This window comes from Xyrauchen texanus, chromosome 44, assembly GCF_025860055.1.
Source record: "Xyrauchen texanus isolate HMW12.3.18 chromosome 44, RBS_HiC_50CHRs, whole genome shotgun sequence".
Taxonomy (NCBI): domain Eukaryota; kingdom Metazoa; phylum Chordata; class Actinopteri; order Cypriniformes; family Catostomidae; genus Xyrauchen; species Xyrauchen texanus.
The window spans coordinates 8,545,673-8,561,369 of record NC_068319.1 but is presented as its reverse complement, the minus strand read 5'-3'; the positions used below and the strand labels follow the sequence as shown (position 1 = coordinate 8,561,369).

At 38.0% G+C, this 15,697-nt stretch overlaps 1 protein-coding gene across 4 annotated transcripts in view; it reads left to right on the top strand.

Moving 5' to 3' along the window:
- The window catches only part of msi2a (musashi RNA-binding protein 2a), a 237,436-nt gene that overhangs the window by 187,048 nt on the left and 34,691 nt on the right, over nt 1–15,697 (top strand). For all 4 annotated transcript variants that reach the window (XM_052117178.1, XM_052117179.1, XM_052117177.1 and 1 more), the window contains 3 exons: nt 3,130–3,212; nt 9,711–9,825; nt 13,693–13,767. In XM_052117178.1, coding sequence (XP_051973138.1) covers nt 3,130–3,212; nt 9,711–9,825; nt 13,693–13,767 — 273 coding nt within the window. The remainder of the gene's footprint in view (nt 1–3,129; nt 3,213–9,710; nt 9,826–13,692; nt 13,768–15,697) is intronic.

Below are 15,697 nucleotides of genomic sequence, written 5' to 3'. Positions count from 1 at the left end.
TTATCAATTAACTTGATACAAATTCCAGTAAACATAAAAAAATCAGTATTTGGTGTGACCACCCTATGCCTTTAATACAGCACCAATTAAGATTTTTAACATTCTTGCCTTGGATTTTCCAAGCATCTTGGATAACATTTTTTATGTATTTAGGCTCTCAATTGCTTCTGTCTCTTCATGTAATCCCAGACTGATTTAATGATGTTGAGATCCAGACTCTGGGGGACATGCCATCTGTTGGAGGACTCCTTGTTTTACTTCTATTCTAAAATGTATATTTGCTGTTGACACACTAAAGCAGAAGATATAAAATAACCATTTTAAGACAAGACAAATGCTTTTGTAAAACATCTAATGTGCCTAAGACTTTTGAAAAGTACTGTATAAGCAAAGTAATTTAATGACAATGATTTACTCTGACACACACACAACTGCAAACATTAACTAAACACTTATTTTCATAATATTTTCTTTGGCATACAATTGAAAACAGAAAATTGGCATTATCCTTTGTTCGGTCCTTTCACAAATTTTATGACATGTACCTTGCCAACTTGCTTATGATTTTGAGAAAGCTCTTGCTAATTTGTGTGTGCCATACCTGTATGCATCAAACAATCCATATATGACCTTTGGTCAGTCCATGCCATCTTAGGCTGAGACTTGTCTCTGAATGTTTGACACCATAGAGAGGGAATGCAGTGTGTGTGTGTCTTGCTCTGGTCCTGGACCAGGCTGAATTGCACCACCATCAACTTAATCAGAAACATCAGTCTCTCTCAAAAGTGTTAGCTCTACAGTGTGTAAATGATCTTGGATGACTCTCTGCTGTTTGTTTGTGAGATTGTAAGTGTGTGAAAGTGAGTGGGTGTCTGTTAAAACAGAGGTCAGACTGTCCCAGAGCCAGTAAGACAGTTATCACAGCGCTGCCCCCTTCAGACTCCTGATGGAACAGCACAGTGGTGTGGTAATTCCTGTGCTTGTCCATATTTAGTCATCTGTGTGTTGTGGTCATATTGTGACGAATTAGTTCTCTACAGACCACAGGGTGTGTGTATGTGTGTGTTTCTATTTCTTAAACCTGTTGTCATAAATGGATCCTGATTGTTGATTTGTCGGCAGTATTTTCTTCTTCATTTTCAAGATCACACCCCCACCACCACCCTCCAGGCAAAAAACACACAAGCATGCACACTGCTGCTCTCAATATTATCAAATAGACAAAAGCCGCTTCGTACAAAGGCACTGAGAAAAGGCAGAGAAAGAACAGAGAGATACAGAAGAGTGTTTTTTTGCTACTCTCTTTTCTTGTTACACTATCGTAAAATGTCACCCCAAATTAAACTTTTCTTGTTGCTTCAAACCTTTTTGGCTTTTCTTTCTGTGGAACAAAAAAGGAGAAATTTTGAAGAGTGTAATGGTTGCTCTTTTCCAAATAATTATGGTGAGTAGGGATCCAGACTGTTAAGCTCCAAAATGTAAAATACATACATAAACACACTCAAATCACAGGCAGTTTCTCTTTCTCTAAATCTCTTTCTTTATCTAGAGTAGTGTATGTTTGTGTTTTTCTTTAGAGATGTTATCTCACATCTCTAAAGTGTTTCACACGCTGCTACAGTCTGCTTCGCCTGACCTCTGACCCCGTGCTTTAATTCTGACCGCTGAACAGAGTGTGGAGCCCTGCGTAGATCTTTCATCTTTTAAAAGGTTGAGATAAGAATTAGTGTCAGGGAAAACTTTGGCACTGCCTGTGAAAAAGGACTTCAGCAGTTTCGCCATGTGGACTGTGAAAGATTTGTTTCCTTCAATATATGCTTCTGAATATGATCCATACACATCTCCGTCAGTCCAGAGTTAAACCCCTCCCACAGGAAAATTGTATTGCTCTGTGGTTACTAATTCATAGTTCAGCAGACTTAATGGAGTTGTCAGTTATGTTTCAGTAGGCAAATGAGTCAGTTGTTGTAATAGTAAAAATAAAAGTGGAGACCATATCTCTGATCATTTGGAATTGGAAAAATTTGAAGTGAAATGTATGAGTTCATATTTAAATCTCTAACTTTTGATTGTATACTTTGGTATTTCTGCTAATCTCTGCACAATGAGACATTAAGATCTCTTTTGAAACTCTAGAGGAGACATGTGAGATTACACAGCTCTTTTTCTTATGAGAAATTCTTTGATTTAGGAGACTTCAAGTTTCTCCATTTGCTATCTATTTAATCTCAATGTTTTCTAGTAGAAATTATTAAATAGATTTTAAATAGATCTCATTTTTGATTTTTTTCATCATAGAAAAAACTTGCACAATCTCTTACTATTTTATACTACACACACACACACACACACACACACACACACACACACACACACTAACCATTACCAGCATCAAAACACATTTCTTCCACTCTCATTCAATCTGTTTTCTCAAATCCTCTTTTGTGAGCCTCTTATAAAACACAGCTCTTATGAAAATTATCAGGAATGTGTGTGTGTATTGTGTGACTGAAAGTGCATCCTGTCCTTTTAAACAGTGAGTAAAGTGTTTATCTTCCTCTCTGGGTTGTTTTCTTTTGTGTTCTAACTGTTGGCCCACTCTTAACACCCAGGAATAGAAAATAATTTTCCCTTGTGAGCTTTAGAAAAAATTGTTTCTCTTTCTCTTGTTATAATAATAGCACAGGCAGATCATTGTTAAGCCCAGATGAGCTGAACTGGTTAAACTTCTTATTTCATAAATATGAAAAAAGAAGACAATCTCACGGTCAGAGACAGATTCAGGAATCTCCAGCCCCACATTTACATTAAAACGGGAGCTTGTTATACAGTGAAATTTCAATGAAGGGCCTGCAGAACGCATTTAATGAAATTCAGATGTGGCTCCATGAATCTCATTAACAGTCTTTGTGCTTTTCGGCTGTCCAATTTCCCCCTCATCCACCCAGTCATGAGAGAGATTTCATCAGCGCTCTGCTTTCAAAAAGACAATGTCCGTTCAGATCTGAATTTTACTGCAAAAACTCATCACTGCAAAAAAAGATCACATTTTCCTTTGAAAGTGGCCGAAATCTGTCAGTTTGGCTTCTAAAGGTACACGACTGACTCTCTTTCTCTCTCTTTCTGCAGGCTTTGGCTTCGTAACGTTTGAGAATGAAGACATTGTAGAGAAAGTCTGTGAAATTCATTTTCATGAAATCAATAATAAAATGGTAAGTGCTCTCCAGTTTTCAATTTCTGAAAGTGTTTGTGGGATTAATATTTTAGTTTTCTATTTAGCGGAATCTCAGCAGCATGCGACTGTGGCCTAAGTGCTGTGAGTGTGTGTAAACACTGGAAAGTGTTGTGCAGTGTCCAGAAAGCATGAAATTGTGTGTGTTTGTGTATGTGTGTGAAAATTATCAGTCAACAGGAGAGTCCAAAACATTCCCCTCTTCCCATCTTTTAAAAATGCCAGCATCATGACAGACTGGGCTTAAAAGAGAGAGGGAGAAAGTGAGGTAATTGGCAGACATTGAGGTAATTAAAGCAGGATTATCTCAGACCCCCTAGTATCGAGCAGAACCAGCAGATGGGCCACCAGTGTCAGCTTTCAGTTCTCAAATAAATGTTTCACCTTCGAATCAGATGGGAAGAAAACAGTTTAGACATATGCTGTGTTCCATTCAACTTTGAAAGTCAGAATTTTAAGAACTTCCTACTTGGAAAAGTACAATGGAACCCCATTTCGGACTTCCAACTTGGAATCTCGTGCGGAAATCTAGGAATCTGATTTCGCCGAGATGCAGGTGCTTGGCATCATCCAAACATGTCAGCATCCAGGGAGATTTAGACAGTTAATGATAAATATTCTGTTTAAAACAAATAAAAAAGCATCAATAATTTAAGTTCCTACTTTAGATAATAATAAATCAGGTTTGTAAAATATGGTAAATTATACTCCGTAATCGTACACCTGAAGAACAAATGTTGATAAGAAGACGTGTTACACACTAAAGAACAGCCCCTGGCTGTGTGTTGCCCTGCAGGGCTCTCAGCTGTAATTGACAGGAGCCATGAGGTGGAAAGCATTGGTTTACCTTGGTTCTCTCATCTCTCTGAGAATCTCTCTCACTGATACCTGTGCTTGTATGCGGTCCACAAGTACCCCGGGCTCCTGGGACAGCAGTTGGTTCCCTAGAGGATGGAACCAGCTTGGCAGCACAGCATATCAGGAAGAGAATCAAACCTCTCAAGATCCTATTCTGTCCAAGGCAGGTTGTTCCTGAGCCCAGAGACAGACAGTGTTTGTCAGTCGATCCTTGCGCAGGGAGGCATGTGATCGGTTTTTCTGTGATAGTACAGCATGCAGACTATTGTTTAGACTATTGCTCACACACCAGGGTCTTGATGTATAAATGTCATATTTACACAAAAGGGCAGTTTAAAATAGCACTTCAAACAATTTATACCAGCAGTGGTGAGTACCTACCGACAGTGGTCCGAGGAGAGACAAACCACAAACCGGTGACAGCGTGTTGGGCACCCAAGGCTCATCGATTTGCGAGGGCAATGATGTCTATTCCGTCTGGTCCGAACCAACAGAAGGTCTACAAAATTTTAATGATGGTTATGGGAGAAATGTGTCACAACATACAATGCATAACCGCAGACCGGTCAGAATGCCCATAATGACCCCTGTCCACTGTTGAAAGATGGGCACGCAAGCATCGGAATTGGACCCTGGAACAGTGGAAGAAGGCCGCCTGGTCCGATGAGTCCCGTTTTCTTTTACATCACGTGTAGGGCCGTGTACATGTGCACTGTTTTCTGGGGAAGTGATGGCACCAGGATGCACTGTGGGAAGACGACAAGCCGGTGAAGGGGGTGTGATGCTCTGGGCAATGTTCTGCTGGGAATTCCTGGGTCCCGCCATTCATGTGGTCGTAATTTTGTCACGTGCCACCTACCTAAACATCGTTGCAGGCCAGGTACACCCCTTCATGGCAATGGTATTCCCTGATGGCAGTGGCCTCTTTCATCAAGATAATGCACCCTGCCACACTGCACACATTTTTTGGGAATGGTTTGAGTAACGTGATGAAGAGTTAAGTGTGTTGCCCTGGCCTCCGAATTCCCCAGATCTCATTCCAATTGTGCATCGGTGGGATGTGCTGGACCAACAAGTCCGATCCATGGCGGCTCCACTTCGCAACTTTCAGGACTTAAAGGATCTGCTGCTAATGTCTTGGTGCCAGAGGAGGAGCATCAGCATATTAGGCGGGTGGTCATTATGTTTTGGCTCATCTATTTATATTAAATATATACTCTTTGAAAGCAAGTCTTAATATCGTATACAGTTATGTTTCTTTTAAGGATGTTTAGAAATTTGTACTCTAATACAAGAGAAATATACTAGAAAATGATTTACAAACATTAGTATCTCCTTTTTTCCTAGTTTCTTGTTATGTTCAAAGTTAGCTTTGTGTCCGAAAAACAATATGCAAAGGGATGTTATATGCAGTTGGGGTGATGCATAATAAAGCTAGGCATTGTAATCTATGCAAAGTTTTATATATGAGGCCCCTGGACTGTCTACGATTCACTCAGACTTTTAATATCAGGTGAATATTGCTCAAAGGTTATTCTTTTATATCTCAGTAGACTTAATGGGGTTTTGAAGTAGATTTCCTTTAAGTATCAGCTTTGTCTTAGATGTTTCTCCTAAAATTCCTTAGAATAAATAGAAATAAACACAAATCAAACAATTGACAAAGTAAACGTTTTAAGCTATATAATTTATATGACTACCGTAGCTCATATATATTTGAGACTTGTGCAGATGTATCTTGGTGCACAATTTTGAACTCTGTTTTAGACATTGTGAAGATATCGCCTGAAATTCTCCGTTAATCTGCACTACTGGAATAATTAATTCCCCTGACGGCTCTCTGTGAACCTCCATGCTGTGATTGTTCCCACCTTAAATATTTGCATATTACCTGCCACTGGTTTCCTGATCACAAACTCTACCACTTCTACCAAACCATAACACAGGCTTCCTGCACATGAAAATACTTACATACAGTACTTTCACAAGACTCACTACAGTCACACAAGCTTTCTGACTTAACTCTCAAATTACTCGATGTTTTTAACAGTCTGTTGAAGAGAAACAAAAATATATGAAGATCTTCCTGACCCAGAGAAACACACATACCAGTGGAGCCCATTTCATTGTGAACCTGTTTGCCAGCTGAACATCTCAGTGGGTGTCCATCGATGAGATCTCAGAGAGAGAGATAGGTGAAAGAATAGAGATCTCTCCATCAAGTCAAAGGCTTTTCAAGTCTGATTAGTCTTGCTGTCTCTCTCCAGGGCTACAGATGCTCTATGGAGTGATGACCTGTTGTCTTTCTTTCTCTTTATCACGTCCACGTGGTCATCACCAAGCACCCAAACACAGCACTTCTACTGTTTACTGAAAGACAGACAGACATTAAGACGACTCCTTAAACACCAACAGAAACAAGAAAAAAAAAGAACCATGAGCAAGAGGTGGAGGTTAAACCATGTTCACAGCGTACAATGTTTTTTTGTTTTTTTATACAATGTTTTTAACAGTGTAGTAGCAATTAGTGAAACACAAGCAGAATAAATTTGTGTGTAAATCGCTAGTAAAGCTATGTTTATATAAATAGTCCCATTTGAATTTAATGGGATAGTATAGGTAATAATGAATTCATTAAGAATTTATACACCGATACATTCTGCTTGTGTTTCATAAATAATAGCCATTATGTGTAAAATGATTTCTCTTTTCTTTTTTTCTTTTTTGAAATGGGATTCCTATACATTTCTGTTAAATCCTAAAACCCTTTTAATTTGTATTTTATTGTTGCTAAATTCTAGCCTTGAGCTCACTGTTGATTTATACGTTATTAGTAAACATTGTGAGATGATGTGCAGCTTCGAAGCTTCCTGTGGCACCACATCGGTCGCTTTTAGACACTGTTAAGTGTTGAGTCTTTCTTCGTTCCTGTTGTTGTTGTTTTTTTATCTGTGTTCTGGACTGGGTTAGATAGAAGCTTTTATTCTTTCTGTCACAGAAAGGTTTCTTAAAAACAATGAACAAATACCTCTGTCACAGGCAGCATTCTTAAAGTCTATAATAATCCATTCAGTCCCAAACCTCTCAAGTCATTTAACTCTGTTTAGGCTTACAAACTGGAGGATCTCTCAAATGTTTCAAAGGCCTGTTAGACTCTGAGTTGTTCTCAGAGATGAATGAATTAATCTTGTTGGATATTATCATCACAATGCGTGGTTTAGCATATAATAATAGCAGTGCTTGATATCCAACCCCTATCCATAATTATTAAACTAGGAATTAAAGAAAGACTTATCTAGGGACCAGAATATTATAGAGACTTGGGAGTGGGCTCTTTTTGGAGCTCTTTTTCTTTAGTTAGTTACCATCTACCATGCCTTTTGTGTCATGGTGGTGAGTTCTGGACAGATAAGCACCACTCAGAATTGTTTTCAGAAAATCTAGATTGATATTATCATCACATGGCCTTGTTTAGCAAAAAATATTTTCTAAGTGAAATGGCAGAAGTTAGTCTTACTCACTGTTTCCAGTTTGGCTTAAACTAGATTCGCATAGCCAGACTTTTGACTGTCGGCATATATCTGGTCCATATTGCAGTTTATGCTGGCCAAGAATGGCCCACATAGGCAAGAAGAGGCCATCTGACTAACATGTAAAATTACCAGATATTTTATGTGCCGTTTAGAGGCAGGTAAATCTAAAATTGGTGATACAATATTAAAAGACCAGCATGCCGGTAACTAATGCCGGTAAATAATGCCACCACAATTTCCAAAAGACCAACACAAAATAAATTTGTAAAAACAGTTCACAAAATGTTTTAACTTGGGCAAATCCAGCATCTAGTTTATCCTCTGAAGTGCTTCTTTTAGCAACCTGGTACCTTGTAAACACAACTTTATCCTGGTGGAAAATGAACAGAAGCGTAGAAGCCAACCAATGATATTTGAATTATCTATTTAAGCCAGCTCTTGCCATTTTCAGATGTTCCATGAACAATTTGGATTGGACAATTGTGATTTAGGGGAAACTAACTCTAAATAAATTTTGCCTGTGATATCTCAATTAGTAAGCTCTTCTGTTTCTGACAAAAGTCTTTCAGTGGATCAGGTCAAACTGGTACTACCTGTAATTGGAGTACCGGTCGCATACTTGTTTAATTGGTTTGTTCTCAACCATTGTGCATCAATTAGTGTGACATGCTCACATATGCACGATTAATTGCCTTTGAATCGAGAGTATGGGACAGTTTATACCAAACACATTTTATCTTATATTGTCCTTTTGTCCATTTTGGAGCTTGACATCCCGTAAACAGTATAGGCTTTCATTGTTTAGTGCAGTCTTCAACGTTCAGTGTCCCCTTTTGTGTTCCATGTAAGAAAGACATAGGGGTTTGGAATGTCACAAGTTGAGTTAATGATGACATTATTTTATTATTATGTGAAATTTTACTTTAAAGATTATCCTTTATAAACAGTCAATTTTGCCCCCTCTGATCCCAGTGTCCAAATTGAGAAAATATCTCGTATCTGCAGCAGAGTAGCAGAGCTGTGTGTATGTCCAGCTGTGCCAAGCAGCATCTGTGAGTCTCTGTGGGAGTTGATCCAGTTGATGTGTGTTGTGTAGGGCCGAGCAGCAGACACGCACACACATACAAACAGAGACAGACGGGCCCTGGGCAGGCAGACGAGTCGATCAACCCAGAGGGCAGACAGATTCAGCCAAGTGCAAATGTATCCTGTTCTTACCATTGAGGCACTGTCAGCACACCACACACACACACACACACACACACACACACACACACACACACAAACACACACATGTGAACATGCAGATGTGTTTGGTATATAGGATTTTCTTGCAGCTAGGCCTGTCAAGAGGAAATTCTTTTCCTTGTCTGTCCTGGTTCTGCTCATTTCACCAGAGAGAGCAGAGTGTCTGCGTGTTTGTTTGGGTTTGATGTTTTCTGTTTGTGTGTTTGTTTATTTCTCCTCTTCGCTAGAATCATGTTGTCTTTCCTCTTGTAACTCTCTGGAGGAATATTCCTCCGTCTCTCAGGCAGTGACTGCTGTCGGCTGTCCGCTCATGTGCTCAATTTTGGAGGTTAAAATGTCAATCAGAGACAGAGAGCACGAACGAGGGAATGAGAGGAGGGGGCATGGAGGAGATCACAGGGTTGAATCAGAGAGACAGACTGAATTTATTTTGCATTGTTAATTTATTTCATATTCCACTGTTGTTGTTTTAGTTTAGACTATTTATGTTGTCCAAAAGATGCATTGGAAATACAAAACTGAAAGAGAAAGGAATTATTCAAGCTTTGTTACAAAATGTAGTAAGCTACCTACCTACAAAGAAAGCATTTTTAGGCATAATAGGAAGCTCCTATGGCTGTTTCAAACAGTACGTAGATAAATGTCATGAAACCTGTCAAGTACATGTCCTGGTCAAGTTTCACCCCAAATCAAAATAATGAAATTCTAAATGATATTTTAACAATTCTGTTTGGTGATGCTAGTGGCACAGAAATTACACATTTCACCTTTAAAAATAAAACGGAAGCTTTTATCTTGAAAAATCCTTCATCTGCTCTCTTATGTCTGTCTGTTCACAGGTTGAATGTAAGAAGGCCCAGCCAAAAGAGGTGATGTTTCCTCCAGGCACGAGGGGGAGGGCAAGGAGTCTTCCTTACACCATGGACGCCTTCATGCTGGGCATGGGCATGTTGAGTGAGTCACTCACACAAACACACTGATGCGCTGAGGGGAGACTAATGGTCAGGTCAGATGCCTTCTGTTTGGCTGGTTGATCAGAGAGTAATGTGTGTCTGTGAACGTGTTGGGTCAGTCCAGCTCAGGTGCTGTGGGATTCTTCAGACCTGATGAGCAGATAAACGTCTGTATTAATGTCTCAAATGAAGAGGATAAATAATCTAATGTTCAGAGCAGCCATCTGCCTGACCTCTGCACCTGCTGAATGACAGCAGTACTGAAGAAACCATCGGCTACGGCAGCCAAAACCTGCCAAGATCAACTCTGTTATTCATACATATAACACACATACAGTCATTTAATTATACATTGGCCTCAAAATATGTTCGGACACTTTAGCCACACTTAAAAAATGTATGAATATCATTGCAGTAGTTTAAAAATATATGAAGCCAAGTGGTATTTATTTGAAAGAAACAGCACAGACTCTCTTTTCAGCAAGTTTGGTTGCAAATAATTAAACAATAGATATATTGTTCACAATTAGGGCTGAAAAGATTTGGACACTTTCTGATTATCAAACTTTGTGGAACATGTAGTTTATGTGATTAACTAATTATGTGATTATTATGATGTAATTAGTTACTCTGAAAAGGCACCTGTGAGAACTTTATACACTCACTGAGCATTTTATTAGGAACACTATGTTAGTAATAAAGTGCCCAAAGTGGTCTTCTGCTGTTGTAGCCAATCAACCTCATGGTGCTATTCTGCTCACTACAATTGTAGAGAGCGGTTATCTGAGTTACCGTTGCCTTTCTGTCATCATTCTCTGTTGAACTCTCTCATTAACAAGGCATTTCCGTCTGCAGAACTGCAGCTCACTGGTTGTTTTTGGCACCGTTCTAGAGTTTGTTTTGTGTGAAAATCCCAATAGATCAGCAGTTACAGAAATACTCAAACCAGCCCATCTGGCACCAACAATAATACCACGGCGAAATCAATGAGATCACATTTTTCCTCCATTCTGATGGTTGATGTGAACATTACTGAAGCTCCTGACCCATTTCTGCATTATTTTTTGCATTGCACTGCTGCCACACTATTGGCTGATTAGATAATCGCATGAGGTGAACAGATGTTCCTAATAAAGTGCTCTTGTGAGAACCTCTATACATCCACATTAAATTACCTTGGGACCAGTTGGTTAAAAGTAATCAATGAAAATGGCTCAGAAAATTAGTTCTGAGAAAAGAACTAGTGGTTATTTTAACTTTTTTAAAGGTTTTGATTAATGACATTAAAAAAACATTCTTATATAATCTAGTGCATACAACAGATAAAAAAAATAATCCAATTTTTCTAAGTACATTCTAATAATTAGAAATGTCATTAACCTTGATTCATGTATGTTTATATATTGTCATACTAGGGATGTGCATAGTAACCGTTTGTAACATTTGAGGGTTCACAAACTGTTATTCGGTTATTTGTTGGGAGTCGGGACTCAGGAATAAAGAATGTTTATTGCACTTATTATTATTACACTACTCAAAATAGTAGGGAATAAAATGCACGATAAGCTATGAGCCTAAAAATCTCAATTCATACAGTAGATCTTCAAATGACAATCACATGAAATTCAAACAAAAATTCGATCTGTCTGCATTATAGTATTCTTAACCAAAGCAGGATTGTCATTTGCATGGAGTTATACTGTTGCAGTTTATTAGCCTCTTTGGGATACTTTGATTTTTAAATGGTTCAGCATTCAACTTGTGGAATTATTGTCTGTGCACTTGAGCAAAATGGAAAAAATATTGGCTAACCGTATCAAGCACTGGAATCATGTGTAACAGTCACATGAAGCCCTTTTTGCAACCTGAACTAATTCAGAACATCAAATCTGGTTGACACCTGTGCCAAAAAATAAAGCTAGATGCAATAGAACCAGTTGCCTCAAAGTTCTTTTTAACTTAAAACTTATCTACAAAATGTGCCTATCCTGCATGTGATACTGAAAAATAAATGGTGAGATTCAGCACAATGGTCAAAAACATCAATCCAGCATGTTTACCTAGAAATTTTGGCATTCGCATACAGGCACGTTAAATGGTTAACTGAATAATGACTATCCGTTCACATACCTAAGTCACACAATAAATAGTCCTGAATAACTATTGAAAGTTATTATAAAGTGTTAGTATCTTTCTTTCTTTCAACTGCTCTCTGAACATCTGACCCTGAAACAAGGAGAATATTTCAGTGTTCCCTCATACTCAACTTTTAACAAGACATGAACTTTCCAGAAGTTCTCATGGATTACAGCTTGGCACTGGAGGAAGGTAAAGAGAGGAGGAACAAAAGAGAGTGAGAGACAGAGGGAACGAGAGCATGAAGCACTCATGTGAAAATATTAACTTGCATCTTATCTAAATGAAACTGAGTGAACCGGACGACCAGACAGAACTTTGTATAATTTGCATATGAAAAAAGCTGAAGATCAGAGCTCATTATTTAAGGAACTGTACGTTTCTTATACAGCAGATCTCATTAAAGCTGCCGCATTCAAGCTTTTGTTTACCGCAGCTAATCGTGTGATTTATCTTTATAGTCGTGAGCCGAGTATGTGTTTGCTGAGATTAATGCACATTTGAGCTGGTGCTCGCTTCAGCTGCGGCAGATGTATAATTGATTTTAAAGTGAATCTGAGCTGTTGAGGCATAAAATAGGTATATTAGCCTGAACATTAATAATGTAAATCAGAGGCTGAGACAGCAGCCGTCAGCGGCCAGGAGAGGACGTGGCCTTTTGTATTCACAATACACTGAGGTCTTCTCATGTCGCTTCTACTAATTTGTTCTCTTCTCACCTTTTCTCATTTCTTAACTTCTGTTCATTTGTTCAATTTTTCAATTTCAAAGTACTCTATTGGCAAGATTGTGTTTACATACAATATTGCCAAAGCATCAATACACACAACAAAAGCTGACAATAATAATATAATTATTTATTATAAAAAAAATAATGTGCCAGTAATGGTAATAAAATTAACCAAAATAACCAGTAAAATAACAATATAAAATAAACATTCAACAAGACATTAATTAACATTAGTCTTTTCTCATATTTCTCTTATTATACTATTCTTTTTTTTTTTGTCTTTTCTCGTCTTCTCATCTTGTCTCATTTCATCTGAAATATTTGGGATTCCTCTTTGTGTTTTATGTGAGCACATCCTCTCTGTAAGATATATATATATATATATATATATATATATATATATATATATATATATATATAAATATAGCATTTTATTCAGAGAAAGCTGTCAAAATTGTTGTCAACTGGTATTGATTGCCTCATGACAGGTTCAGGAAATCATAACTGCACGTTTAAGCTCAGCACAAAAGGTGTGTTTGGTCTGTGTTCTTAAATCTGTGTGAATCGTGATAACTGAGCAGCAGTAACTGGTGTTTCACATTCTTATTTTTGAAACACATTAAATTTATACAGCATGTACATTTCTAAGATGGAAAAGTGAGAAAATAAGGCCAAGAATAACACGATCAGTACATCACTGTCTCTCTCTTTCTCTCTTGTCGCTGTAGCGTCAGAGAAAAACAGATGGCTGCAAAATTCCCTGAAGTTGCTTCTTCATTTAAGCTGCTCATGTGCTTGAAAACATACTGTTGTAATATTCATCTTCCTTTTGAAGTGCTGCTGCTCTTGATAATGTGAACAGATGTATATACATTTCTTCACCCTGATCCAGGTTGGTCCTGTTATTGGGCCCATACTAGAGCACTATTGATTTTAAGGGAGATCCATAGAACAGGATTTGACCCTAACAAGTTTATTGATATTGTGTCTTTGTGTGTTTAGGTTACCCTAACATTGTGGCAACGTACGGTCGAGGATACACAGGTTTTTCACCTAGCTACAGCTACCAGTTTCCAGGTGAGTGTGGTTATATTGTTAACATCTGCCTGTCTGTGCATTGTGGTATGTTGAGAGATTGGGAGTTTGTTACATGCACATACGCATGCATTATACGAGTGTGTGACAATGTGAGTGAAAGGTTTGTGTTTGTGTGTGTGTGTTAGAGGCGTGAAGGTGAGTACATTGCTCTGCAAATGTTGCCAGATATTAGTGTTGATATTATTGGCCTGCAGACAGCCACCTGCCTGCTGGTAACATGAGCTGATAAGACTGTGAAATATCTGAGAGCAGAATACCTCTGGAATGAGTTTTATTCTGTGTGTGTGTGTGTGTGTGTGTGTGTGTGTGTGTGTGTGTGTGTGTGTGTGTGTGTGTGTGTGTGTGTGTGTGTGTGTGTGTGAGATAGATGTTTTGAAGAATGCTGGTCTTTCCCCACCATGATCAATATATTGTAAATAATTATAGCTATATGTTTATAGATTAAATCAAGTTTTTTCAAACTTAAGTCATTCAGGCCCCCCCTAGAGAGGCTCTACATGAAATGGTGCACAATGAACTTTCTTACATTGTTCTTTTAAGTTTTTTATACTTTCTGTGTTAAATAAATACATTAAACATTGTAAGTAAAAGTGATACTGCCCCTACCCTATAACATTGAACCACATGATGTCATGTCACCTGTTTGGTCACAGAACATGATGAGAACCAGTGAGGTTTGATGTTATTGTGTTGTTATGGCTTGACAAGCTGGAGTCACTGTGCCTGTTTAAAAATTCACCTTTCTATGAATTATGTCATATGAGTAAATGGCTGAACTATTCCTTTAATACTGTACATGGTGATCAAAGACCACCATCACATATACACACAAACAACAAAATTGTTACAGAGAGGAAGGGTAAAATATTGAACATGAAAAACCTCCACAAAAGACCAAGAGAAACTGTAAGATCAGTTTAGAGGCAATAGACTTTGCTCTCTTCTGTTAAAGTCTATTTAAATCTGTCAAATCACAGATTTTCTCTTTTACACATATGTCTGTGTAGTTATGAAACATCTCAGAAATAATGTGTCATAAACTATATTTGACCGGGTTGGCCCTGAAAAGATTCACACGACAGAAAATGCAAGCTGACAGTAACACAAACATTCACTCACACACATACACAAACTCTCACACTAGATGTGATCTGTTTCTTTTGAGTTGTACGGTCAGTGTTTGTGTATGTACTGGAAGTCAGATACTCTGATCTGGGGTCACCCTCAAACACTTCACACAGTTACTCATCTTTATGTGACAGCAGCTGACACTGAAATACCACCAAATCACAATACAACATATCTCACTCTCTCTCGCTCTCTCTCTCTATCTCTCTCTTGCTCTCGCTCTCTCTCTCCCTCTCAACGTTTCTTAAGTAGGAAAATTGGGAGCAGTTGTTACACTAGTTATATAAATTGCATGACTTTTGAGTCTTTAGAATTGTTTTTTATTTAGTATTATTAGTAGTAGTATTATTAATAAGTATTAAAGCAGTGATATTATTCCTTCGAGGTGTGCTCTTATTTGAGGTAATATCAGGTTATATCATGTTTTACTAGTGCTACAGTTGCTCCCAACTATTGTTACAATGAGGGATGCACCTAAATTTTGGCTGAAGTTTTTGACCAAATGAGAAAAAAAGACGAAAATCTGAACAACATTTTTTTACTTTAAAATCAAGTAACAGAGACACTGACATGAAGAAAATGCAGCGTTTTATGCAAAAAGATGTAAAGAGCAGTAATGTTTAAATACTGTACATATTGATGGTATCAAGATCGTGCTTCTAATTGAAATGTGCATCTGTACAGTATGTGTATGTGTGTGTCCACAGAATAGAGTGCAACAGCACAAAAACACTCAAAGGAGTTATGAAAGCACACTGTGGTGAAATTTAAAATGCAAATG